General features: G+C 27.1%; 1 protein-coding gene across 2 annotated transcripts in view; it reads left to right on the top strand.

Annotated features, from left to right (window-relative positions):
* Positions 1-27,351, top strand: part of LOC105848244 (mucin-2) — a 142,014-nt gene that overhangs the window by 89,576 nt on the left and 25,087 nt on the right. For both annotated transcript variants that reach the window (XR_010639652.1, XM_065801528.1), the window contains exons 14-17: positions 7,175-7,294; positions 14,875-17,523; positions 20,110-20,170; positions 25,660-25,847. Coding sequence is in view for 1 of the 2 variants with exons in the window: in XM_065801528.1 (XP_065657600.1) it covers positions 7,175-7,294; positions 14,875-17,523; positions 20,110-20,170; positions 25,660-25,847 (3,018 nt within the window). In the remaining variant the exon portion in view is untranslated. The remainder of the gene's footprint in view (positions 1-7,174; positions 7,295-14,874; positions 17,524-20,109; positions 20,171-25,659; positions 25,848-27,351) is intronic.

Raw genomic sequence — 27,351 nt, 5'->3', positions numbered from 1 at the left:
GTTTTTTAGTTTATACTTTGATTAAGTTTTAACGAAGTTTTGTGTTTTTTTAAATTTTTTTTATTAGTTTTTTTTATTAGTTTTTTTTATGTTATTTTTATATTTTTTAGTGTTTTGTAACATGCATTTAATCACAATGTGTACACCACATATAACATTTGTACACCACATATATCATGAATATATATATTTTTGGTATGCATTTTACAAGATTAATCAAATCATATTTTTATTAAAATTTTTATTATATGTGGTGCAGGAAATTTGTTCCTTTAATTATGTGAAATATGAAATACTTATAATGCAAAAAAAGTAAAACAAGCAGATGTGAAAAATAAAATAAAGAAAAATAATCAGATGTGAAAAATAAAACATGTAAATATGCATAAATATAAGGATGGTTTTTTCAAACGGTGTTAAGTTGCAAAAATAAAAGTTTTGTGTTTATTTCATTTCAAAATTATATATATATATTTATATATATATATTTATATATATATATATATTTTTTTTTACATCATCTTAAGGACTTAGCAATAAAACTATGTAGATCAAATGTGATGTTAGCTAAAATTTGTCACTATGTTAATCTTGAAACTCTTATCAATATATAACATGCCATTTTTGAATCACATCTTAGATATGCATCTCAGGTTTAGGAACAAATCCGCTCCCAAGAATTTTTACGATTATCAAACTTACAAAACAAGGCTTAAAAAATATATTTTCAGCACTATTCATATCAAAAATACATCAAAATCAAAAGTCAAAAGGTGGCTTAAAAGATTGCAAGTTATATGAATCAGGGAAAACAAGATGAAGGAATCAAATTCCAAAGAATATACAACTGAATGATATAAAACTTTCAATTTGTTGTTATTTTTTTACTCTCTTGTGTTATTTATTACTCTTTGTATTATTATTTCTATTCCTATTTTCTTATTTATTAACTTTATTTATCCTAACTTTATAAATTTGTGATATTGGGATAAATCATTGCAATGTGTTACTTGGATGGTAAATTTATGATATTGCAATGTTTTATTGAGATGCTAATCTCAATAACACATTGCAATGAGTTGATTGAAATAATCAGTAATACTGCAATGAGTTGATTGAAATGTATTAAGTAGTATAAATGTAAGATGTTATTGAAAGTTGGGTCAAACTAACTGTTTCCATTTGAAAGTTGTGGTCAAACTAACTGTTTTCATTTGAAAGTTGTGGTCAAACTAACTGTTTTCATTTGAAATAAATAAGAACATTTAGTTTGATAATATCAAATAAATATAGAATGCTAGTTTTTATTTTTATTGTTTTATTTTTTAAATATAAATTAATGATATAGTTGCTTGGATTTCTGAAAAAATTCTGAAATTCTGAAAAAAATTTTTTTATTAATAATTAATAAAATCTAAATCTAAAAATTTAATTAATAATTAATAAAATCTAATTCTGAAAAAAAAAAAAAAAAAAATGTATCCCTTATTCAAAGTTTAGAATGTTTTTTTCTCTTCAGTATTAATCTTATAGTTTCTCTGGATATCTTTTTATTTGTCTTGCTTGATTATTGTTTTTATTCCTTACCACTTTTATTACTTTGTTTTTATTCCTTTACCAGTATTGTTTAGTCCAAGTCAAGCAACACAAATTTCCAGCATTACATATAAAGCACTTTTTTACTAAAACAATTTGGTTTGAGTAATAAACCTGCATGTTTCTAAATAAAGTTTATCTCTAAAAATGCATCAGTTCTAAATATGTTTAATAAATATGTTAAATAAAAAATATACTCATAAATAAGTAAATATACACTAAATGTAAATCATTAAAAGTTGTTAAAGTAAACCATGAGTAGGTTTTAACAAATTTCTAACAAAGGTACAGGATGTCACTATTTAAGTTTTTACCTTTAAAAACTTAAATAGCAATTAATAGCTTTTGAACTAAAAAGTTTTTACCTTTTTAGTTCAAAAGCTAAAATAAGGAAATAAAATTTTTCCTTCAATAAGGAAAATAAAAAAGTTGGAAAAAATTCTTAATTGCTGAAGTTAATTTGTTAAGGGAATAAAAGTTTTGTAAACATAAAGGAACTTTTGAACATGAAGGAACTTTTGATCATGAAGGAACTTTTGAACATGAAGAAACTTTTTTTTTGCTTTTTAGAGCAATTGAGGAACAACTGCAGTAGAATAATGCTGCTATGATAATTGAAGTTACAGTTGAATTTGGTAGAATAATGTCGGATTGCAGTAGAATAATCCCACTATGATGATGAATTCGATTTGGTAGGTGCAACAAGAGGCTATTGCTGATTTTAGCAGTGACCAGTTTGTGTTTTTTATGACAATGAGGCAGAGGTTCAAGTTTAGCCAGCTTTTAATTATTTTTCTTTTCACTTTGTTTATAGGAGTTGCAAGCAAGCAAGTGCAAGTTGCAAGTTGCAAGGAGTTGCAAGTTGCTCCTTGCAAGTTGCAAGGAGTTGCAAGCAAGATGCAACCCAAGTATAATAGTTATGACAAATATGACATTCTATCCAAAAATAAGGAAGAGAGTAGAATTAAGAGTACGAAAATGACAAATACACACTTTTATAGAGACACAATTTTTACAAATTGCTAATATTGCAATAGACTGAATATATAGTTGCCATGAGTGATCAGTTGTTACAGAAAAAAATATCAAAAGGAGTGTTGCATTTCATTAATATGGGAATATTTATAATAAAGTAATAGTATTGAACAGAGAATCACTGATTTTATTTTAATTAAAATTTTATCAATCACTGCGAATCTCAAGCTGTATAAGGAGAGATTATTATTAAGTTGGGCTGATTTTTCTAAGCAATCACATAGTGATGAATTTTTGAAAATCGAAATTGAAATAGTTGTTGTATCTTCAACAAATAGAGATAGTTAGCGGTAACATTGTTAATAAGTTTATTAATATAAATAAAAAAAATGATGGGGCCAATGCTGAAACTTTGTGATACCACATAGGTTACTGGAAATGAAAAAGAGAATACATTACCTAAAAACAGATTTTGTTTAAATACTATGATTTTAGAATTAGTTGCCATTTTTTAAAAAATACCTGTAATAGCACTTGTACCCAGTTTTCTAATTATTACCTAGTGAAATATAAAGGTAAAATAGTCAACTTATGGAGATATGGTTATGGAGATAAAAAAAAGGTTATAGTGATAAAAATACACATTAAGACCGAGACAACACTATCTAGAAATCTAGAAAAGTTGCAATCATAGAGATGAGACATGTTTTTTTGGTTCTTGTTTTTTTGTTGTTGTTTTTTGGGGAAAAAACCCGCAGGAGTTCGTTTTTTTTATTTTTTTTGGGAAATATTTAAAAATTTATTATTTTAGCTAAATTTAACTTAAATGGCAATATCATTATTTATATTTTGGATTATATATAAATTTTATTTTATCTGATTCACTCCCAACAAGGCTGCAACCAACCACTATTTAGTTGAGAGTTACTAGAATACAAAGAATAGAGTTAAAAAGCAAGAAAACAGTTGAAAAAAGACTTGTAGGTTGTATGAGTCAGGGAAACATGAAGATGGAAGAGAGTTCCAAAGGGTTAAAATGCGGGGGAAAAACTAGAGAAATAAAATTTTTTTGTGCATGCAGGGACAGATTTTTTTTTTGTTAATTCACCTGCCCAAGGCCAAGAAGGCCTCTACAGACAAGGAGGCTACTTAACTGTTGTTATAACCCTCTCTCAAATCTATAATTCTGAAACACAAACCTTGACAAACAAGGCTGCTGCAGGGAGAATCAAGTTAAGTGCGGTACTACCAGGGACATGGTGGGGATCGAACTCGTCTGCAGTAAATGATGAGATTTAGCTGAATACTAGTCAAGTAAGATTTCGTTTTAGTTGATGAAACAAGAGATAATAACTCCTTTGAGCAGTGCCCATGATAGTATTTGTAGAAAAGAGAAAGAGATGCAACTTTACAATGATTGGAAAGAGGTTCAAGCTTAGCAGATAGAGCAGGTCCAACTACATTTACAATGTTTTTGGACTTTAGAAAAGAAAGAGCATCATTAGAAGAACCAGCATAATTATGACAACAGTATTCCATACAGGGACGAATAGGAGATTTGTAGAGGTAGAGAATGGAATCAGGGGTGAGAAAATGGTGAGTATGATAAAGAGAAGCAACCTTAGCGGATGCTAATTTAGCAATTGAGTGCATGTATGGTTTACATGAAAGGTTAGTAGTAAACAGTAATTCAAAAAGATGTAAAGAAGAGGACTCAGTGAGAGGGTTGCCATTCGTTAATATAGGAATGTCAACTGTATTGCAATAATTGTTTCAAGTAAATAACTGAGTTTTTTTAAAACTGGGTTAAAATTTACAAGTTACTGTAAGCCCCAACCTGTTTTAAAAGTGAGATCAGATTCAATATCTGCTGCCTGTTCTAAGCAATCAAAAAGTGAAAATTTTTTGTCAAGACAAGAGTATAAAGTTGAGTCATTAGCAAAAAGAGCTACTTTAGATGTAAGGTTGTCGGGAAGATCATTAATGTACATAAGAAACAATACAGGGGCAAGTAGGAAACAAAGAAGAGTGTTGGTCTTCGAGGATGACTTTGATAAAGTGTTTAGAAAAAAATGATTTAGTTATCTCAAAAACTTTACCAGATTCACCATATGAAGAAAGACTTTGTCAAAAGTTTTATGTATGTGTGTGTATATATACATACATATATATATATATATATATATATATATATATATATATATATATATATATATATATACACACACATATATATATATATGTATATATATATACATATATATATGCATATATCTATATATATTTATATATATTTATATATATAATATATATATATATATATATATATATATATATATATATATATATATATATATATATATATATATATATTAGTGTGTCTTTAACCTCCTTTAGATAAAAATCAGAACTTGGATTTTTTTATGTGCTGTGGTTATCTTTTGTGAATAATTTAAGTTTTATTATCCAATATTTAATACATCCTCAAGTCCATTTTCTATTCAATGGGTCCCTGCTATTGTTTTGAAAAAATTTCTTTGAAAATAGATCAACTTAGTACTCAAATGAAGGGAAGTTTTATATAAATCCAAAAAAAATAAATTGTAAAAGAAGATATCAAATAACTTATAGAAATTCATATTTTTTATTTTTAATATAAAAACTAGTTTTTCTGCAATAAAATCTAAAAATGGGTTAACACAAAAGATAACCGTTTTCTATCTAAAGAGGGTTTTAAGGCACCATAATATCTATCTATCTTTCTATCTTTCTATCTATCTATTTATATATGTATATATATATATATATATATATATATTGAGAAAGTGTATCTTTAAATTATTGAGTGATTTCTTCTTGTTTTCCTTGTTGGTAATCAACCATGATTAAGCTCTCTATACAGGGGGCAGAAATAAAACTTTAGTTGCCCATTATTGACCATATAAACTCTTAAACCAAATTAGCAAAATAGAAAAGTTAAATGTTCCTAAATGTTGCGATAACATTATGTCTAAAAATTGACCTTCAACAACAAAGTATGTTGAAAAATTTTGTCCTGTTATAGTACTTTATGAAAATGTCTTGATGTAAAAAAAATGCAGATAAAAAAAAATTTTGAACAAATAAATTAGAAATCATCATGAAGGTGGTCTAGGAAACTCATAAAACAATAATAATTCAAAATTTTTAAATTTTTCTTGAAATTAAGTGCAGTATAGAAAAGTTCTGAAATCTTTTGATTGTCTCATCATTATCGGAAGTTCATTGTATAAAGAAGCACAAGTAAAATAAATAGACTTATTCACAAAGCCAATTTCACAATTGGTATTTTTAAAGAGACTTGGTTATTTCTAGTTTGGTAGGATGTTGAATTAATATAAAATAGTTATATAAATTTGTGTAAGTTATTGCATACATTGCTATCTTGACATTTTCTAACAAGTATACAAGCTTTTTTCTTAACTAGGTGTTCTATTTTTGATAAAGGAAGATCTTATGCATTATTTTTTCTTTCTTTTTGTTCAATTTAAGGCAATTTTTTCATCTGGGTTTTGGTATTAAGTAATTTAATTGTTTCATTATAGGTAGGTAAAGGTACTATCATACTAATATAAACATTTTTAGCGGCTTCTTCACTTATATTTGGTCTTAAGTTAGCTAATAATCTCAGACGTGCACTAGCTTCCTTGTATGAAGATTCAAAATTTATATCTAATGTAAGAGTATTGTCTACGATATTGCCCAGATATTTATAGAAGCACACAAAGTTTATCTGCACTTTTTCATTTTGCAACTTCAGCACATAATTTTTTAGTTTTGCTGGTGTACCAAACACCATTGTGTTTTTTACACCAGCAAAACTAGCACCAGCACAGTTTAAAAAAAAAAAGGAGAAATGTTTTTTAAGTCCTCTGATAGCCTACTTTCTATTACATCTTTATCCCTTGCTGAACAGAATTACTATATTGTCTGCATTCATTATGATATTCAAATATTTGAGTATGCTAAGTTATTTAAGAAAGTTATGGTCATAAAATTGATCCTTTCAGAACACCGGACAGGAAGGCTACTTCCTCAGACTTTACATTTTTTAGACAATATATTGTACATAAATTGTACTATGTAGTTACCTGCTTACACTTCAAGAAGCAGGGCTTGTATTCATGCACTGTCCTAGAAATTACCTCCTCTAAGTTTTATTTGTAAATATATACTAAAACTAACATACATTACAAAATTGATATTTTCAAATTGCTTGGCAATTATGGTTGAAATAAGGAACAACTTTGAACAAGTGTTAACATTTCATTATTAATTAAATAAGAAAAAAAAAAAAAAATCATGATTAAATAAATGTTTAAAGATTTAATAATACTTTGTTAAACAAAACATTTTGAAAGTATTAATAATATTATTTTTTTGAAAAGAATTCTATTTGTTGAGATTTTTTCTGTTATAAATTATTAAATTTATTTATATAAGGAGCTTTCCAGCGGACTAAATTAAATATTTGATGTAATGTAAATAGTATATACAACAGTATTTTTATGTAATTTTAAAGATGATAAAATTTTACACCTGTCTTTTATATTTGTTTCTGTAGAAAAAGTTTACTGCTCGTGTTTACTGAGATTTTGTAAATATCATTCTGGTGATGAATATTGTTTACAAGTATTTCAATCATGTTTAATTAATACAACTGAAACTACAACAGCAGTTATAAGTGAGTATAAACAAATGCAATAACTGATGTTTTAACTTCTGAAGTTTTTTATTTTTTTTTGTGTACAATTTTTAAATTTTGTGTCTTTTTTCTTAAAATATAAATTTATTTTAAGTTGTTTAAATAACATTTTATCTGAAGAATTTTAAATATATTATCTTCTTTTGACAGAAGTCATTCTATACTAATATTTATTTTTACTTGTTATAAAATATTTGTTTTTACTTGTTACTGATATTTATTTTTACTTGTTAATAATATTTATTTTTACTACTACATTTCAGGATTTATATACAGGTGCATCAGGAATAAAAATAATAATAGGCTAATGATTATCTAATGATCTGAAATACAAACTCTAAAATAGACTCTCGAAATACGAACACCTAATAAATGTCAATGAAGTAATTTAAATATAAACTTGTATAGCAAACTAAATTTTAATGAAGTCATTAGAATGTCATTACCATTTTATACAAGATCATGTATAGAGCACAGATTTTTTTTGTGTGTGTGTGGTTATTAAGGTGCTCCAAGAAGTTTAAATGGTCTTATTACGGAGCACTACATAATAACAATTTTAGAGTTTAAATTTTGATATCTGAAGAATTTTAAATATATTATCTTCTTTTGACAGAAGTCATTCTATACTAATATTTGTTTTTACTTGTTATAAAATATTTGTTTTTACTACTATATTTCGGGATTTATATACATTTTCATCAGGAATAAAAATAATAATAGGCTAATGATCTGAAATACAAACTCTAAAATAGACTCTCGAAATATGACACATAATAAATGTTAAGTCAATAAAGTAATATAAATGCTTTTTTCGTTACTTTTTTTTACTTAGTTCAAAACAATTATATAAGCTAATTAAGTTAAACACTACCTAATAATTTTTATAATTGTAATAATACATATAAGTACAGTATAATTATGTAAAATATATTTTATATTCTGAAATTTAAAATGTATTTAAAAATATATATAATTAAAAAGTATACTCATGAATATATGTAAACTAAAGTAAATCTTTGGCAACTATTAGTGAATTTTAAAATTACTCCCATCAAGGATGTTGGCAGCTATTATTCAAGTTTGAAGTTAGTAGTAAATAAACAAAATAGTTTAAGAGCAAGAAAAATCTTAACAGAAATCTTAAAAAGCTCTATACATGATTTTATAAATGATGTGGTGTGACTTTATACATGAATTTATAAATTATGTGATGTGACTTTATACTTGAATTTATAAATGATGTGGTGTGACTTTATACATGAATTTATAAATGATCTAATTTTATGGATTGTATTTATTATAAAAAGAGACACAACTTTAAGATGTAACACAAGCTCATTTTTTAGATGTAACAAAGGCAACTTTAAGATGTAACAGTGGCTTATCTTCTTTTACAGAACCTGTTTAATTACTTTTATGGAAAAGCAGGAAGAGGGCATCATTACACAACTCAAATATGACAACAGTATTTCATAAGAAATTTATAAAGGTTAAGAATAGAATCAGGTTTTAAAAAATGGCAAATACTGTAGTATGTATGCAGTAGTAGACCAGTGGTATAGCACTTGGCTCACAATAAAAGTGTCAAGGGTCTACACTACCCTACCCTAATCTACCCTACGCCTTTGAATATCTAGCAGTCAACCTAATTCTCTGCTCAGCTGCTTTGTCTTGGAATTAAGGACTGATAGTGAGTTGCAAATAAATGTAAAAAAATAATTTGCTTGACTGTTATAACTACTTAAAATTAATATCTTGACTGTAGTGGCCAATAGTAGCCTTGGGGAGGTAAATTTAAGAAAATAAAAGTAAATTGAAAGTTTCAATATAGGAATGTCAACATGGTTCTGATTATGATTGGCAGGAATTTTTTTTTAAAGTTGACCAATCAAGGCATCACTATCAAAATTAGCTAACAGTTCAAACAATCAAAATCTAATAACTTTTTTTCAATAATTAAATATATTGTTGTATCATCAGAAAACAAAGCCATAGTTAGGAGTAACCAGTAACCATAGTAACCAGTATTAAGAGTGTAAAAAAGATTATTAATGTAGAGGAATGTGATTGAGTGAGTTGGTTTTAAGTGAAGACATATAAAGAAATAGTGTAATAGTAAATAATAAATAAAAGTATAAGATTGAAACCTATAAATTAGCATTTCCCACTAATTAGGTAATTCCATATAAGTGACCATCTTTTTAGTTTTTGCTGATCAAATTCATACAATCTATCAACACTAAAATACAAAGTTGAAACTCCCAGGGTTAAATTAGTCTCAGGTTGGTCAAGTAAATCTGATGAATTTTGCAGGTTTTCTGAATTTTGTTGAGATATTGTGAGATTTGACAGATAAACTAACAGTTGTTAGTTATAATTGCTAATTATAGATTTAATTGTTAATTATAGAAATAATTGTTAACTATGAAAATAATTCTTTATCTATAACAAACTAAAACTAATTTTTGTTTTTGGGGTGAACTCTTAGTGGACTATTTGGCTTTATATATCAATTGATTACAAACATTTGTAATATATATATATATATATATATATATATATATATATATATATATATATATATATATATATATATATATATATATATATATATATATATATATGTATATACATATATATATATATTCTAAATAAGACAATTTTTTTAATTTTTATCAAAATCATTTATTTTATAAATACATGTTTCGACTATATCATAGCCATCATCAGTTAAAATATATTAAAATGGTTAAATCAAATTAGTAAAATTAAGCTGAATTAATAGAGACCTTATATTAAAAAATGCAATAAAAATGCAATTAAATAATTTAACAAATGTTTTTAAAAGATAAAAGTACCGGTAATGTTAAAATAAACATTTTTTAGTATCCTACAATATTACAAGTTTATACGTTAATATTCCACTGCAAGAAACAATAGATATTGTCGTCAATAGCATTATAAATAGTAAAGTTAATCTTAAAATTAGTAAAAAGTGATTTAAAAAAACTCTTCAATTTTGCAACATCTCAAACTTATTTTTTCTTTAAAGGACAAATTTATGACCAAATTGATGGTATTGCTATGGGTACTCCCTTAGCACCTGTTCTTGCTTATCTTTTCATGGGAAATTTTGAAGATAAATGGCTCAAATTATATAAGGAAGAAAAACCAGCTTTTTATAAACGGTATGTAGATGACATTTTTGCTGCTTTCACTTCCGAAAATCATGCCAATTTATTTTTGGAGTATATCAATAATAAACATAATTCCATTACTTTTCCAATGGAAAAAAAAATTCAATTAAAAATATCATTTTTGGATCTAACTCTAATTAAAACAAACAATTCCACAATTACCACTGTTTTTCATAAGATAATTTTCTTGGGACTCTTTAGTTTTACTTCATTTTCATACAAAGTTAGTCTGGCTAAAAGTTTAATCAATAGAGCTTATAAAATAAACAACACTAGTCTCGGTCTTAGTCATGATATTAACGATCTTTTTAAAGTTCTCAAGCGCAGCTTGTACCTGTCTTGGTTGATTCAGAAAATCCATAGCTCTGATATTAACAACACCAATATCGACATTTCATCGCGTTCGGAAAACCTACAAAATTGTTAATATTTTAAACTTTCTTATATTGGAAAAATATCTGATTTAACTAAGCAGAGACTAAACACAATCATTAAAAGATATTGTAAATCAGTCACCGTAAGATTGGTTTTTACTTCATTCAAAATTTCAAAAATTTTTCTGCAAAAGATCCCTTTCCTACAGACTTTAATTCATACGTTGTCTATAATTTGAATGCGCAGGTTGTAAATCCTGTTATGTTGGTGAAACTACTCGCCATTTAAAGATACGAATAATTAAGCACCAAAAAAGGGATCAAAACTCATACATTTATAAACATATTCATTCAAATGAAAACTGTTTTAATAGTTTTAATCATGGTAATTTTTTAATTTTGGATTCGGCCTCCAACAAATTTATATTAAAACTCAAAGAAAGCATGTACATAGACTGGGAAAAACCCACTCTATGTACATATATATACATATATATATATATATATATATATATATATATATATATATATATATATATATATATATATATATATATATATATATATATATATATATATATATATATTTATATATATATATATATATATTTATATATATATATATATATATATATTAGGGGTGGTCCGAAAATTTTACTTAGTTTCTTTTCTTTTAAAATCATATGTCCATGGATGGTTTCTATAAAAAAAAGTAAATACTTTACAAATGAAGCAAAACATGCATTTGAAATGATAAAATTGTCAAGATTCCTGCCCAATGAAATGCTAAGAGTTTAAAACATTGCCAGTAGCACTATTTCATATTTGAATGAAGCTGGATTTTCATTTCATGAACTGGATGTAATCAGATGCAATTGCACTGTCACTGACACGAAATGGAGGTCTGGCATTATTCTTACAATTGAAAAACATGTAAAAAGATCACTGCAGTGGGGGATTTGCCTGTTACACTTCAACGAGTTGCTATTCCGGCATTTATTTCAAACGTTAGACATAGAAATGACAGGCCCAAAATGATTTAGCAGTCCAATTGGTGCACAGCTTAATAAGTGTGAGAAATTGCCAGTGGTAAAATTTTTCAGTGCCGATTGTGAATTTCCAAAAATTGACTGCAAAACTTTAAGCAAAGATTAGCAGTTCTTGTTGGATATAAGTTCTGCTATTAAATCAGGCAGTTGTTCTGAAGATTTATCTGTTTGTAAATCTGGAACAACTTCACACTCGAGGTGTTTAACAACTGCGAGCAGAGTTTTACGATTGTATTTGAGCCTTGAAACCCCAAAGGGGAGCACAAAATCTTAATTTCTTTTCTTTTAAAATCATATGTTCCTGGATGGTTTCATATAAAAAAAGTAAATACTTCACAAATAGAGCAGAACATGTATTTGAAATGATAAAATTGTCAAGATTCCTGCCCAATGATTTGCTAAAAGTAATAGACCCAGTAATTGAGAGAAACGCTTTTTTTGAACATTCAGAAAACTTACTTTTAACAATGGTAGTAGACAAACGTGTTCATATTAGGGAATTTGGTTTTAGAAGAATTATAAAGGCAAGAAGCCTAGCTTCTCAAAGAAAGTTTATCAGGAGTTTTCAACCACCCAAAATTAATTTTCTTGCTACCAACTATACAGAGATGATTGATTGAGCACTACTACGCTTTTGCCGCCACCTTTGTTGCGAAGAGTCTTAGATAAAGATATTTGGTCAAAGATCCAATCAGGTGAAACAGTGGCTGAGTGGAACTTTGAAAAGTTTCCATGTCACACCCAAGCAGTAGAACAATGCATAAAGCTTGTAACAGAGGCTTTACAAAAAGTAGCTGGCTTCAATTCAAGAGATGGCATTATAAGAACTTCACATAGCTCCAGATCCTCAATCGCTAATTTTTCAAACAAATCATATTTTAAACTACTGACAGAAATTAGTAAAAAGCAAAAGAATATATTTCTTCAAAAAAGTTTTAATGGAAAAGATGATTTTTTAATAAAAAAAAAGATTTCTTATTTATCATTGCAATACTTTTTTCTACCTAAATTATCTCTAGATATTTGTTAAAGAATTTATTCAATTTCATTTCATTTGTTAGAAAGTTATAAAAAAGGGAAATTTTTTTGATTATTCAAGCGTGATGCGCTAGCTCCAGACATAAAACATTAATTTTTTTTTTTGCATTTTCCTTAAGTACTCTAAAGACAAGTTTTTTGCAGTGTAGCAAGTCAAAAATCAGAAATAAATTTTTTTAGGCCCACCCTAATATATATATATATATATATATATATTAGGGTGGGCCTGTATATATATATATATAAATAAAAAAATATATATATATAGATACATATATATATATATATATATATATATATATATATATATATATATATATACATATATATATATATATATATATATTATATACATATATATATATATATCTTTATATATATATATATCAAACACATACATATATATAGATACATACATACATATTTATATATATATATATATATATGTATATATATATGAATATATATATATGTATATATATATATATATATATATATATATATTTCAGCCCACCCTAATATTTATATATATATATATATATATATATATATATATATATATATATATATATATATATATATATAAATATATATATATATATATATATATATATATATATATATATATATAAATATATATATATATATATATATATATATATATATATATATATATATATATATATATATATATATATATATATATATATATATATATATATATATATATATATATATATATATATATATATATATATATATATATATATATATATATATATATATATATATATTAGGGTGGGCTGAAAAAATTTTATCATCATTTTAGTTTATTTATATAAATATATCTTTTCATGGCTTAACTCTATTTGTTAAAAATATATTTAATTTTGTGATATTAACAATGTTTTTACAATATTATTACAAAATTTAATTGGGACCCAACTATTTAAGTTCTTCACCAAATTCATAAGCTAGGGCATTTTACCAAAAAAAATATCTACCCAAGCGCCTTTGGTACCAAATATAGAAGTAATTGTTATATTAGTTAAGGTTAAGAAACAACCAGATCTTTATTTATAAATTAACTTTTGAAGATATCAGGTTACTTTTAGAACTATGTATTCTGATTGCTATTTTTTTTATACAAAAAATGATATTTATGAGCTCAAAAACTCCAGAAATAAGCTTAGCTCTAATGGAGGTGATTGCCAAGTGTTTTAAGGAACAATGGATATGCTAATATATATTGTTAAAGTAATGCTCTCTCAATGGTGCTTAACAATAAAATTTGAGTCAAATTATTTAAAAACTATGTTGATGATATACATTCAAGGTTTCGGGTAAAAGAAGGTGCCTAAAAGTTTTTAGATCTACTTAGTAAGCAACATAAAAGTATTCAATACACAGTTGAATCTTCCAACTAGGCATACCAATACATCAAACTCTCATGATATTTCACTATCTAACAATTAAAAAGGTACATATAGTTTTAAAATATATTGCAAAAATGCAATCACAAATGTTTAAAAAACAAAACTTAAAGCAAATTCATATAATGACACTAAGATTATCAATAATATCTTTATTGGTTTTTTCCATAGAGCACTACGTTTGTATAATAACCTTATTCTAAATCAATTTGACACAATCCAATGTTATAAAGCAACTTTGTAAATAAAAATTATACTTTATAGCTTATTATATTAAAAATATAGTTCTTCATAAATTGAAAAAAAAATTTATATCCTCTATATTTTATAGAACATTATCAATAATTTATTACTGTATTTCTAGTTTTCTATTTATTTTGAATTATTATTATTATAAACACTTTTATTTAAAATAAAGTTTGATATAAAAGCTTGGGTTATTTTTTGATTAATTTTTATTTTAAGCTTCAAAACCAACACTGCTAATAAAATCTACAACAGCTCAACCACCAGCAATAATAACAACACAGTCTCCAACTACAACAACTCTGCCTCCAACTACAACAACTCAGTCACCAACAACAACAACTCAATCTACGACAGCAACAACTCAGTCTCCATCTACAACAACACAGTCTCCAACTACAACAACTCAGTCTACAAAAACAACAAATCAACCTCACACAACAACAACAACAACTCAATCTCCAACAACGACAACTAAGTCATCAATAACAACAACTCAGTCTCCAAATACAACAACTCAGTCTCCAACTACATCAACTCAATCTACAACTACAACAACTCAACCTCCAACAACAACAACAACAACAACAACTCAATCTTCAGCAACAACAACTCAGTCTCCAACAACAACAACTCAGTCACCAACAACAACAACTCAATCTACGACAGCAACAACTCATTCTCCAACTACAACAACTCAGTCACCAACAACAACAACTCAATCTACGACAGCAACAACTCAGTCTCCAACTACAACAACTCAGTCTACAATAGCAACAAATCAACCTCCAACAACAACAACAACAACAACTCAATCTCCAACAACAACAACTAAGTCATCAATAACAACAACTCAGTCTCCAAATACAACAACTCAGTCACCAACAACTACAACTCAATCTACCACAGCAACAACTCAGTCTCCAACTACAACAACTCAGTCACCAACAACAACAACTCAATCTACGACAGCAACAACTCAGTATCCAAATACAACAACTCAACCTCCAACAACAACAACAACTCAATCTTCAGTAACAACAACTCAGTCTCCATCAACAACAGCTCAGTCTCCGACATTGAGAACTCAGTCTCCAACTACAACAACTCAGTCACCAACAACAACAACTCAACCTTTAACAACAACAAACACTACTCAGTCTCTAACTACAACAACACAGTCTGTAACTACAACAACTCAATCTACAACTGCAACAACTCAACCTCCAACAACAACAACAACAACTCAACCTCCAACAACAACAACAACAACTCAATCTTCAGCAAAAACAACTCAGTCTCCAACAACAACAACTCAGTCTCCAACTACAACAACTCAGCCATCAGCAACAATAACTCAATCTACAACAACAACAACTCAACCTCCAACAACAACAACTCAACCTCCAACAATAACAACAACAACTCAATCTCCAACAACAACAACTCAGTCATTAATAACAACAACTCAGTCTCCAACATTAACAACTCAGCCTCCATCTACAACAACTCAGTCTCCAGCTACAATAACTCAATTTACAACTACAACAACTCAACCTCCAATAACAACAACTCAATCTTCAGCAACAACAACTCAGTCTCTAACTACAACAACTCAGTCCCCAATTACAACAACTCAGTCTACAACAACAACAACTCAACCTTTAGCAACAACAAACACTTCTCAGTCTCCAACTACAACAACTCAGTCACCAACAACAATTACTCAATCTACGACAGCAACAACTCAGTCTCCAACTACAACAACTCAGTTTACAACAACAACAACTCAATCTCCAACAACGACAACTCAGTCATCAATAACAACAACTCAGCCTCCATCTACAACAACTCAGTCTCCAACTACAACAACTCAATCTACAACTGCAACAACTCAACCTCCAACGACAGCAACAACAACTCAGTCTCCAACAACAACAACTCAATCTACGACAGCAACAACTCAGTCTCCAACTACAACAACTCAGTCTACATCAACAACAACTCAACCTCTAACAATAACAAACACTACTCAGTCTCTAACTACAAAAACTCAGTTTCCAAATACATCAACTCAGTCTACAACAACAACAACTCAACCTCTAACAATAACAAACACTACTCAGTTTCCAACTATAACAACTCAGTCTCCAACTACAACAACTCAGCCTCCAACTACAACAACTCAGTCTCTAACTACAACAACTCAGTCTCCAACTACCACAACTCTGCCTTCAACTACAACAACTCAGTCTCCAACTACAGCAACTCAGCCTCCAACTACAACAACTGAGTCTCCAACTACTACAACTCAGTCTATAACAACAACAACTCAACCTCCAACAACAACAACTCAGTCTCTAACTACAACTCAGTCTACAACTACAACAACTCTGCCTTCAACTACAGTAACTGAGTCTCCAACTACAACAACTGAGTCTCCAACTACTACAACTCAGTCTATAACAACAACAACTCAACCTCCAACAACAACAACTCAGTCTCTAACTACAACTCAGTCTACAACTACAACAACTCTGCCTTCAACTACAGTAACTGAGTCTCCAACTACAACAACTGAGTCTCCAACTACTACAACTCAGTCTATAACAACAACAACTCAACCTCCAATAACAACAACTCAGTCTCTAACTTCAACTCAGTCTACAACTACAACAACTCTGCCTTCAACTACAACAACTCAGTCTCCAACTACAACAACTCAGCCTCCAACTACAACAATTGAGTCTCCAACTACTACAACTACAACAGTAACAACAACTCAGTCTTCAACAGAATCAATTCTGTTTCCAATTACAACAACTCAACCATCTTTTGAAGCAATTCAAAACATAAGTTTAATTCTAGGTATTTTTTTAAATTTTTTTATACTCCTAACATTAAGTATCTATAAATTAAGATCACATTAATTAGAGATGCCACAAATATTTGGCAACAATTTGGTATTTAGTGTATATAGCAACATTTTATACTATAGGGTATTCGGCCATTTATCGCGAACTATTTGGTTGATTACCAAATACTGAAACATGAAAGTTTTTGCATTATATATACAAATAATATAATAATACAATAAACAGATTACTCAATTAATAAATATATTCTATATATGAGATTCAAATAATCACACAATATTTTATTTAAAACAATTTTAATAATTGAAATTTATCAGTGGTAATTTATGATGAATGAAAACAATTTTTTTGGCATTTGTTGACAGAAAATGATTCTGATTTTCCTCTTAAATTTTACCTGCTTTTGAATATGCTCACTATATATACTACTACCTTAAAATGATAATTAAATCTTAGAAAGTTCTGCTAGGTTGGATGCTGTTTTGCATTAGCTGACCACAACGTGACGACATGTGGAATTACCTCAGAAATGCAGGAAATACTCGAGCTGGTTATTTTTGTAATTTCTTTGAACGGTTTGAGAAGTTTAATTCATGTTCCATTAACTCTGAGACGAGCGAGTCAGCTTGCTTTTGCTCTGATAATTGCTCCAATGAATAATATGTTGAACTCCAGCGTGTGCTTTTGTCTTTTATTAATTGGTGGTCTGGTAGTTTAAGTTCTTGAGAAATGCATCTTTTTTTTTTTTTTTGCTATAGTAGAGTGGTTAAAATGGGTGATTTTAACCACTCTACTATAGCAAAAAACTTCTTTTTGCAGCAGTTACCATCTGTGTTATTTCTGTTTGAGAATTTAGTAATACATTGACAGCCAGTTGTAATAAATGAATAAAAACTCTTGACAGAATTATATTCTGTATCTCGTGCAACTTTTATCATATAGGCTCCATTGTCATGGACAAGAAAATAGATCTTGCTATGTGAAATGCTCCAACTTTCTGCAATAGTATTGAGTTTTTTTGCTATATGGGCACCAGTATGTTAACCAGGAAACTAGTTCATTGCTAAAACAGCATGTTCAAGAATAAAATCTGGAGATATCCAATGCACAGTGAAACTTAAGAAGCTATGGTTGTTGTGCTGACATGTCCACATGTCAGCTGTCACGGATACTGCTGTTGCTTGTGAAATACTTGTTTCAATTCTAGTGCAAATTCTGTTAAATATATCAGGGATAGTTTTCTCAGTTATGTAGGTATGACAAGTTATTTTGTATTGCAGTACTGGCTTTTCACTGAGCTTGTTGAAGCCAACTCGTTTAACAAGTGATAATGGTTTGTTGTATAAGACAATCATTTCTCCAATTGAATATTGATATTTTATTGATTTTAGATCATCAATATCCCTACACAATTTCCTTTCAGCTGTCTCTTTCAGAGTTAACTGTTTCTTTTTAAGCATAGCTGTTATATTAGAGTTGGTATAAATGAGTGAACTTTTGCTCCTTCTTGCCAGCGGAGTTTTAGTTAACTTAGCATACTGCTTAGAATGCTTGTTTTGAAGGTGTTTTTTCAGAGAAGCTGTAGCTGGAAATAGAAAAGAGCACTTAAACTTAACTTAGAGCAAATAAAGTACCTACTGTGCAAAAAAATAGAAATAAAAAAATTACCAGCGTAAATAATTTGCTATTTTAAAACATTTATTTAGTTATAATATACGTAGTAGTTTTACTTACTCGCTTTTTTTTCCTTCTCCACCACATGAGCTCTTGCTTTTACACAGCAAACAATCTGCTAGTTTATTGTCTATCCTACAAATTTCATAATATTTTCAAATAGGTAATTTTTTATTAAAAGTTGCCATTTTTAAAGCTTTTTGAAAACAAAAATTTGAAATAACACAGCTTTTGTTACTTATTATTTAATAGTTTTTTGCAAGGAAAATGACAATCGAATACAAAATTTTTTATGTTCACTAAATTGACTTTTCAATTTAAATAGTTTTTAAAGAATAATTAATTGTTAATGTATTTATACCGTTTTTAATGCAAGTATTTAAGGTCTTTGATTTAAAATAAATTATAGAATTTGTAAATAAATGAATTGCATTTAGTAAACTCAATTCATTTATTTATAAATTCTGGTGACAATTTATTTTATAAATAAATTAACTACTAATATAAACTGCAAGCAACACAGTTACCACTAATTGCTCTAAACTATAGAACTACACATTTTGTGTATATATCTTACATAATGAGTTGTAAGAAATACAACCTATAAGGAACAAAGTTTGATGTAACAAATAGTCAACAAATAGCATGCCTAAACACGCAAATATAAATGAATACGCGTCAATACCTGTAGCGTGACTACGGCATTCACTTTACTAATGCAGGTTGGAAACTGTCACCCTTGAAATTTTCTAAGTGTTACCATATATTCAGGTATTCGACGGAGAGTCAACCCAAATATTTTGTATTCAACAAAATCACTATTTTTGGCATCTCTAATATTGATTACTCTTTTTTAATTACTAACATCATTTTTTGATAAGTATATAAAAATATTTTTTACTAGCTGCTGTAACATCTTCATCTTTGACAGTAGTTCTTCCTGACTTATTGTTTGTTTCTATAAAGTAAGTTAAGTGTATACTTTATTTTACTTTTACGTTACGTAATGTTTAACCTAAATATAATTTTTCTCTATTATATAATTATTTAATATAACATCGTGTGTATGTGTGCATTTAAGTTAAATATCATATAATGTTTATTAAACTTTTAAGAATTATCAGAAAACAAGCAAAATAGGATTCATAAAGTAGAATGCATTGGTAAGTTCTGTAATGCATAAATTTTAAACAGGTAGCAATAATATAGGTAGGGCTTGGACGTTTTAGTAGTTACATCAATTGATTCAAAGAGTACATATGAAGGAGTGCTGCTACATCCACTGAGGATTGTTATCGGGGCAGCAATAGGGTTAGGACAAATTTTCTCTCTTTTTTCATGCATTTCACATGTTATAAGTTTCTACATTTATGCATTCTGCATTTTACCCATTTCCTATAGTGGATCATGGGAGCTAGGTATATTAAATATGTTAGTTCTATCTATTAAACTGCTAAAACATTTATATTAAAACGATTAAATATTAAAACAATTTTTATGTATTAACAAAGAAAATGAGCATTGCATCCATAAAATAATTATTAAACCTACAACATAGTAATCTACAACATAGTAATCTACAACATAGTAATCTACAACGTTGTAATCTACAACATTGTAATCTACAACATTGTAGACTACAACATTGTAATCTATAACATTGTAATCTACAACATTGTAATCTATAACATTGTAATCTACAACACAGTAATCTACAATAAATTTTTAACAAAAATAATCAATGTAAACTTTTATGTGTTAACACTTTTAATTGGAGGTAGGTAGGTCTAACTTTTGATTTTTCAAACAATTTAAAGTAGATTTATAATTATATGAATTAATGTAAAATTAAAATAATTAAAAGTTAAAAAATAAATTGAGTACTTATTATAACAGTGTATACTCATTATAACAGGTGTTATAACATCTTAAAAATATTTAATAGCTTAAGTAAATGGTATGAAAATTTAAAATATTTTATCTTGGTTTTTAGAGAATGGTTAGCATTAAAGAGTTCTTAAATCATTTACAATAGCAACAGTTGGACCTAATATGAAATAAAATTAATATGAAAACAGTGATAACACATTTATTTGTTATGTATTATGTTAACTCGTTTGAAAGAATAAACATAAAATAATGTGAAGTTTGAAAATATATTTTTTTAACAAAGCAGCACTATTGCCACATTTAAAGATTAAAAAAAGCAATAGGTTAATATATCATGAATTTACTTTAAAAGTTTTTGACTTTTAGTTAATAATGAGGAATAGTATGTTGCAGTAATGAAACTTCTACAAATCATTTTTAACTATAAACACCGATTGAGAAGATAAGCCAAACTGTCTATTAGCAAAAAATATCACAGCAATAACATCATGGTGATAACAAACAATAACACTTAGCATAAGATATTTATAGGTTTTTTGGAATTTTGCACAAAAATTATAATAGTCTTAATATTAGCTTGTCATTTTAATGTTATGAAAGTAAAATAATCCTATAATAAAATAAACTTTAACATAATTATCATCATAAAAAAATTATATAAATCGTTATTTTTTACGCTCATCTAAGTTCACAAACTTAGCAAACTAGTGCACTGTTCTGTGTGCAAAAAAACAAATGTTTTCAAAGGTTCCAGTCATCTGCTTGATGGAAATTGATTTAATATTTTTTAAATACAAAACAAAACAATTTAAGCAAAAAAGACTGGAATTATTAAAAAAGTTTTAAAAGTTTTTTAACCTTATCCATATTAAAACATATACATATTATACATATTATTAATTTTTTTTACTTATTTATATTTTTTTTAAATTTATTTACTTATACCATCAGTAAACTTAGCTACTTACTATTGGCACTTACAGTCACTTGTATCATACAACTTATAATGCAAGATTTTGTCATTTGTATTATTGTGGTTACAACTCCTAACTCTTCAACTCAGAAACATGAACCTTGATGAACAAGAAACAAGTTAAGTGCAGTACCACCAGGGACATGGTACAAACTTGGAACTTCTTGCTTATGAAGTGAGCGCTCTATCGCTACATCAATACCGCATTAACCCAATGAAGTATATTTACACTACCTGTCAAATGTTTAAGTTCATTTGTTTGTTTTTTTTAAGCATAAAATTACACTTGCTTTTTTTTTTTAAGCATTTATTTTGACCTTTTATTTTTAAAGAGGTTTACACAAGAGATTTGCGAACATATATTGTTTATTTATCACCATTAGATATTAAATTCTTTGCATATATTTTGCTGTAATAATCTTTTTTAGTGATGGATGCAGGGGGGATGGGAATAATGCATCCCCCTCAACCAGAAACTAAAAGTCCTAATAAATCTTAGAAATGGAGGATCTTTTTTTTTTTAGGAGATGCAAATAAAATATTTCAAATACCCCCTCCCCCCAACCTAAAATTCCTAAATCACTCACTGATCTTTCTGTAATATTGACCTATATAATTTTTTTTTCACTGTTTTTATTTGTATTTATTCTCATGCAGAAAGTTAATCTGAACATTGTTTGTGTTAAGTGCTGTAACCCTTATAGAATAGTTCAAAGAAATTGTCTTAATAATAAAGTTTGAAGAAAACTATATATTTTATGTTTTGATTGAACACAAATAGTTTGAAAAGCAGAGCTGAGTGTAAAACAATGAGCTTTTTCTGTGGCATTACACAAGAAAACTTATTCAACATAGATAATTGCTTTCAAAACAAATGATTCTCAAAATGCAGTCATAAGAGCAAAAAAAGTGTGAAACTAATTGTAAGTAGAGTGAGTGAGCAACATGAAATCACAAAAACAAGTTGTTTTTAAAGTTAAAGAATTCATACTCACATTGCTTTTAAAAATTTGTGAAGAATTTAACTCTATACGGAAAACACAAGTATTTGTTTCAACCTAAAATAATGGTTTTGCAAGTTCACTTTGAAAGAATGCATTGCTGCTAAAAATTAATTATGTAAGCAAAGTTAAAAGATTGAGATTAGCTAAAAAACAAAAAGATTGGATAACGGTCTAAAGTTTAGTTCACTGAGAAATCAAAGCTTGAAATATTTTAAGAAAAATGTTGACATTATGTTTTTTGTTTAATTGGAGAACACATGATAAAACAATGTTTGATTTAAACAGTCAACCATGATGGAGTCATGGTCTGGGGATACTTTGGGGATATATATATATATATATATATACAGTGTCTCAAAAAATTATCCGACCAAAGACTTTTTTAAATATTTTTCCAAAAAAAAGTGCTGTATTTTCGTAAATTTAGATTTTTTTGGTAAACTCAAGATTAATAAAAATGAAAGAACATGTTTTTAAATAGATTTTATTTATTTTAATGTAAAATATGAATCACAAAATTTTTAGTCTTAAAATAAAGGAACTTAGGTTGTTTTTTTATTGTCAAAAAAATATTCGACCAAACACATTATTTGTTTCAAAATTAATTATTATATAACAAAACAACTATTTTAATACTTTGTTGGGCCTCCCTTTGCTCGGATTACAGCTTGTAGACCTCTAGGCATTGATTAGACTAAAAATTTTGTTTGTTCTAGTTGAATCTTTTCCCAGGCTTCTACAATTGCCACTTTGAGGTTATCTTTTATGGAAAATGACTGATCTCCAATTTTTCGGTCTAAAATTTCCTACAAATATTCAATGGGGTTAAGGTCCAGTATTGTGCGGGTCATTCCAAGACCTCAACATTATTTTCAGCAAACCACTCCTTGGTTTTAGTGGCACTATGCTTGGGATCATTATCTTGCTGAAATATAAATCCCAGATCCTAGCCGAAGTTTTCGAGCAGATGACTTCAAATTTTACTTTAATATGTTTCTGTATTGCACCTTATCCAATATAGTATCAATAAATTGGAGTTTTCCGATACTCTTCCAAACTATTGAACCCCATACCATCACGTTACCGCCACCATAATTGAGAGTTCCTCTCACACAGCCTAATTTGTAGGCTTCTCCGGCTTTTCTCCAAACTTTTTGGACTTAATCAGATGACCTTAACTTAAATTTCGATTCGTCGCCCCACAGGATCTTTTGCCAGAAACTTAACGGCATGTTTTTGAACTTCTTAGCAAACTCCAATCTTTTTTTCATGTGTTTCTTTCTCAAATAAGGTTTATTACACACAAGTTGAAATATTTTTTCAAAAATTTTTATTACAGAAAAGCCGGAGCTCTCAATTATGGTGGCGGTAACGTGATGGTATGGGGTTCAATAGTTTGGAAGGGTATCGGAAAACTCCAATTTATTGATACTATATTGGATAAGGTGCAATACAGAAACATATTAAAGTAAAATTTGAAGTCATCTGCTCGAAAACTTCGGCTAGGATCTGGGATTTATATTTCAGCAAGATAATGATCCCAAGCATAGTGCCACTAAAACCAAGGAGTGGTTTGCTGAAAATAATGTTGAGGTCTTGGAATGACCCGCACAATACTGGACCTTAACCCCATTGAATATTTGTAGGAAATTTTAGACCGAAAAATTGGAGATCAGTCATTTTCCATAAAAGATAACCTCAAAGTGGCAATTGTAGAAGCCTGGGAAAAGATTCAACTAGAACAAACAAAATTTTTAGTCTAATCAATGCCTAGAGGTCTACAAGCTGTAATCCGAGCAAAGGGAGGCCCAACAAAGTATTAAAATAGTTGTTTTGTTATATAATAATTAATTTTGAAACAAATAATGTGTTTGGTCGAATATTTTTTTGACAATAAAAAAACAACCTAAGTTCCTTTATTTTAAGACTAAAAATTTTGTGATTCATATTTTACATTAAAATAAATAAAATCTATTTAAAAACATGTTCTTTCATTTTTATTAATCTTGAGTTTACCAAAAAAATCTAAATTTACGAAAATACAGCACTTTTTTTTGGAAAAATATTTAAAAAAGTCTTTGGTCGGATAATTTTTTGAGACACTGTATATATATATATATATATATATATATATATATATATATATATATATATATATATATATATATATATATATATATATATATATATATATATATATATATATATATATATATATATATATATATATATATATATATATATATATATATATATATATATATATATATATATATATATATATATATATATATATATATATATATATATATATATATATATATATATATATATATATATATATATATATATATATATATATATATATATATATATATATATATATATATATATATATATATATATATATATATATATATAGGAATTCAGTTAATAAATCAGCGGACTATCTAGATAGAAGTGTTGCTACATTAACTAAGGGTTTGAGTTGGAGCAGCAACTGTTTTTTTCATTATTCTTTGTTGTTGTTGTTTGTTTTTTTTTCTGTTTTTTCCATAAAAACTTGTAAAATATCTTTTTCGTCTAGAGCAATTTACATCATTTTGGTTAAATTAAAATCGAATTTATATCCTAAAAGGAAACCAAGCACTTATTCATGGGATGAAATAAGCAACCATACAGATGGCTTATACTTAGTAGGAATCCTTGATGGCTTAAGCGTGGTCAAAAATTTTACAGTAGGGAGAGGATTAAATCGTAAACGAAGAGATACAAGTAGACTTTTTAATTATTCTGATTAATTAAAATTATATTAAAATATTGATTTAATTTCGGTTAATTGATTTAGCATAAAATTGATTAAAAATAAAAAGTATAATCAATAATTGTATTTATTATATTATAATTAGCAAGAATATTTAGCAAAAAATATATTTGAAATAATATTTTTTGTTATATACATATTTATATTTTTTTATCATATTTTATAATTTTTTATTTATTATATTTTTATAATTTTTTTTCAAGTTTTGTTTCATGTTTTATTTGTATTATTTTTTCGACTATGAAACGAACAATGAAAAAAATTGTCAGTTTTTTTTCTTGTGAATACTTATTTTGGAATAGTCACTTTCTACATATTCAACAAATTTTGGGGGTTTATTTTTAATTTTTTTGTGTTGGTGTAACTGAGAGCAAAAACATCGTGTGACAGTTTCAGATTTTTTAACTTTTTATAAGACATATTACCAGAGTAGAGATCCCCTCAAAACATCAATGCTATATTCATTACCTGATAATAAACAAGTAAATTGAAGATTTTAAAGATAATTAATAACAACTTTATTAATTTAAAAAAAAGTTGTTTAAAAAGCATTACATCTAAATAGGTTTTTCATAACTTTTATAAAAGATTTTTTCATTAACTAGACTATCAGCCCAAGCTAAAACCCTCATTTAATATATAATAATGTGTACTCCACTGCACTTATCCCTATTTAAGTCAGGTAATGGGCATACACTCCACTATGTATAGATTTGATAAATATTCTTGAAACATTTTTTTATGAAATATTTTACATGTAATATTTATCAATATGTAATTATTTATTATATTTACATGTTGATTATCTGTTCTAAAATTTATTTAGTTTTAACTAAATTATAAAGTAAGCATAAATATTGCTTATGCATAAGAAATAATCAGTTAATAATTTTTTTATTTTTAGATGCCTAATTTCAATGACTCTATTTTCACAATTGCCCTGTAGATATGTAAATACAGGATTCATTTAAAAATAATTTTTTCTCTGATTAACCTGCTTTTAAACTCGACATCTGTCAATCATCTTTTATGAACTCTCATTTAAGACTCTTCAGAAACAAAAAAAATTTAAGACTCTCTTCGGAAACAATAAAATATATTTTAATATTGCTTTACTTTGATAATCTTTTATCAGTTTTCTGATGAATAAAATATTTAATATAATTTGTTATAAAATAAATTATAACAGTGTCAATTAGAGAAAAAATCTCTTACTTCAAATAATTATCTCAAACGTTCTAAAGTTCGAAATTTTATGTCAACTCAAATATTTTTTAAGTGAAACTATATATCTTTGTCTTTTGATGGTTTGGGTTACCATGATTTAGTTTTGTGTGTGTGTATAAATATATATATATATATATATATATATATATATATATATATATATATATATATATATATATATATATATATATATATATATATATATATATATATATATATGTATATATA

Source organism: Hydra vulgaris, chromosome 07 (genome assembly GCF_038396675.1).
Source record: "Hydra vulgaris chromosome 07, alternate assembly HydraT2T_AEP".
In the NCBI taxonomy this organism is placed as follows: Eukaryota; Metazoa; Cnidaria; class Hydrozoa; order Anthoathecata; family Hydridae; genus Hydra; species Hydra vulgaris.
Note: the sequence above shows the minus strand (reverse complement) of the source record. Positions and strands in the feature narration are given on the sequence as shown.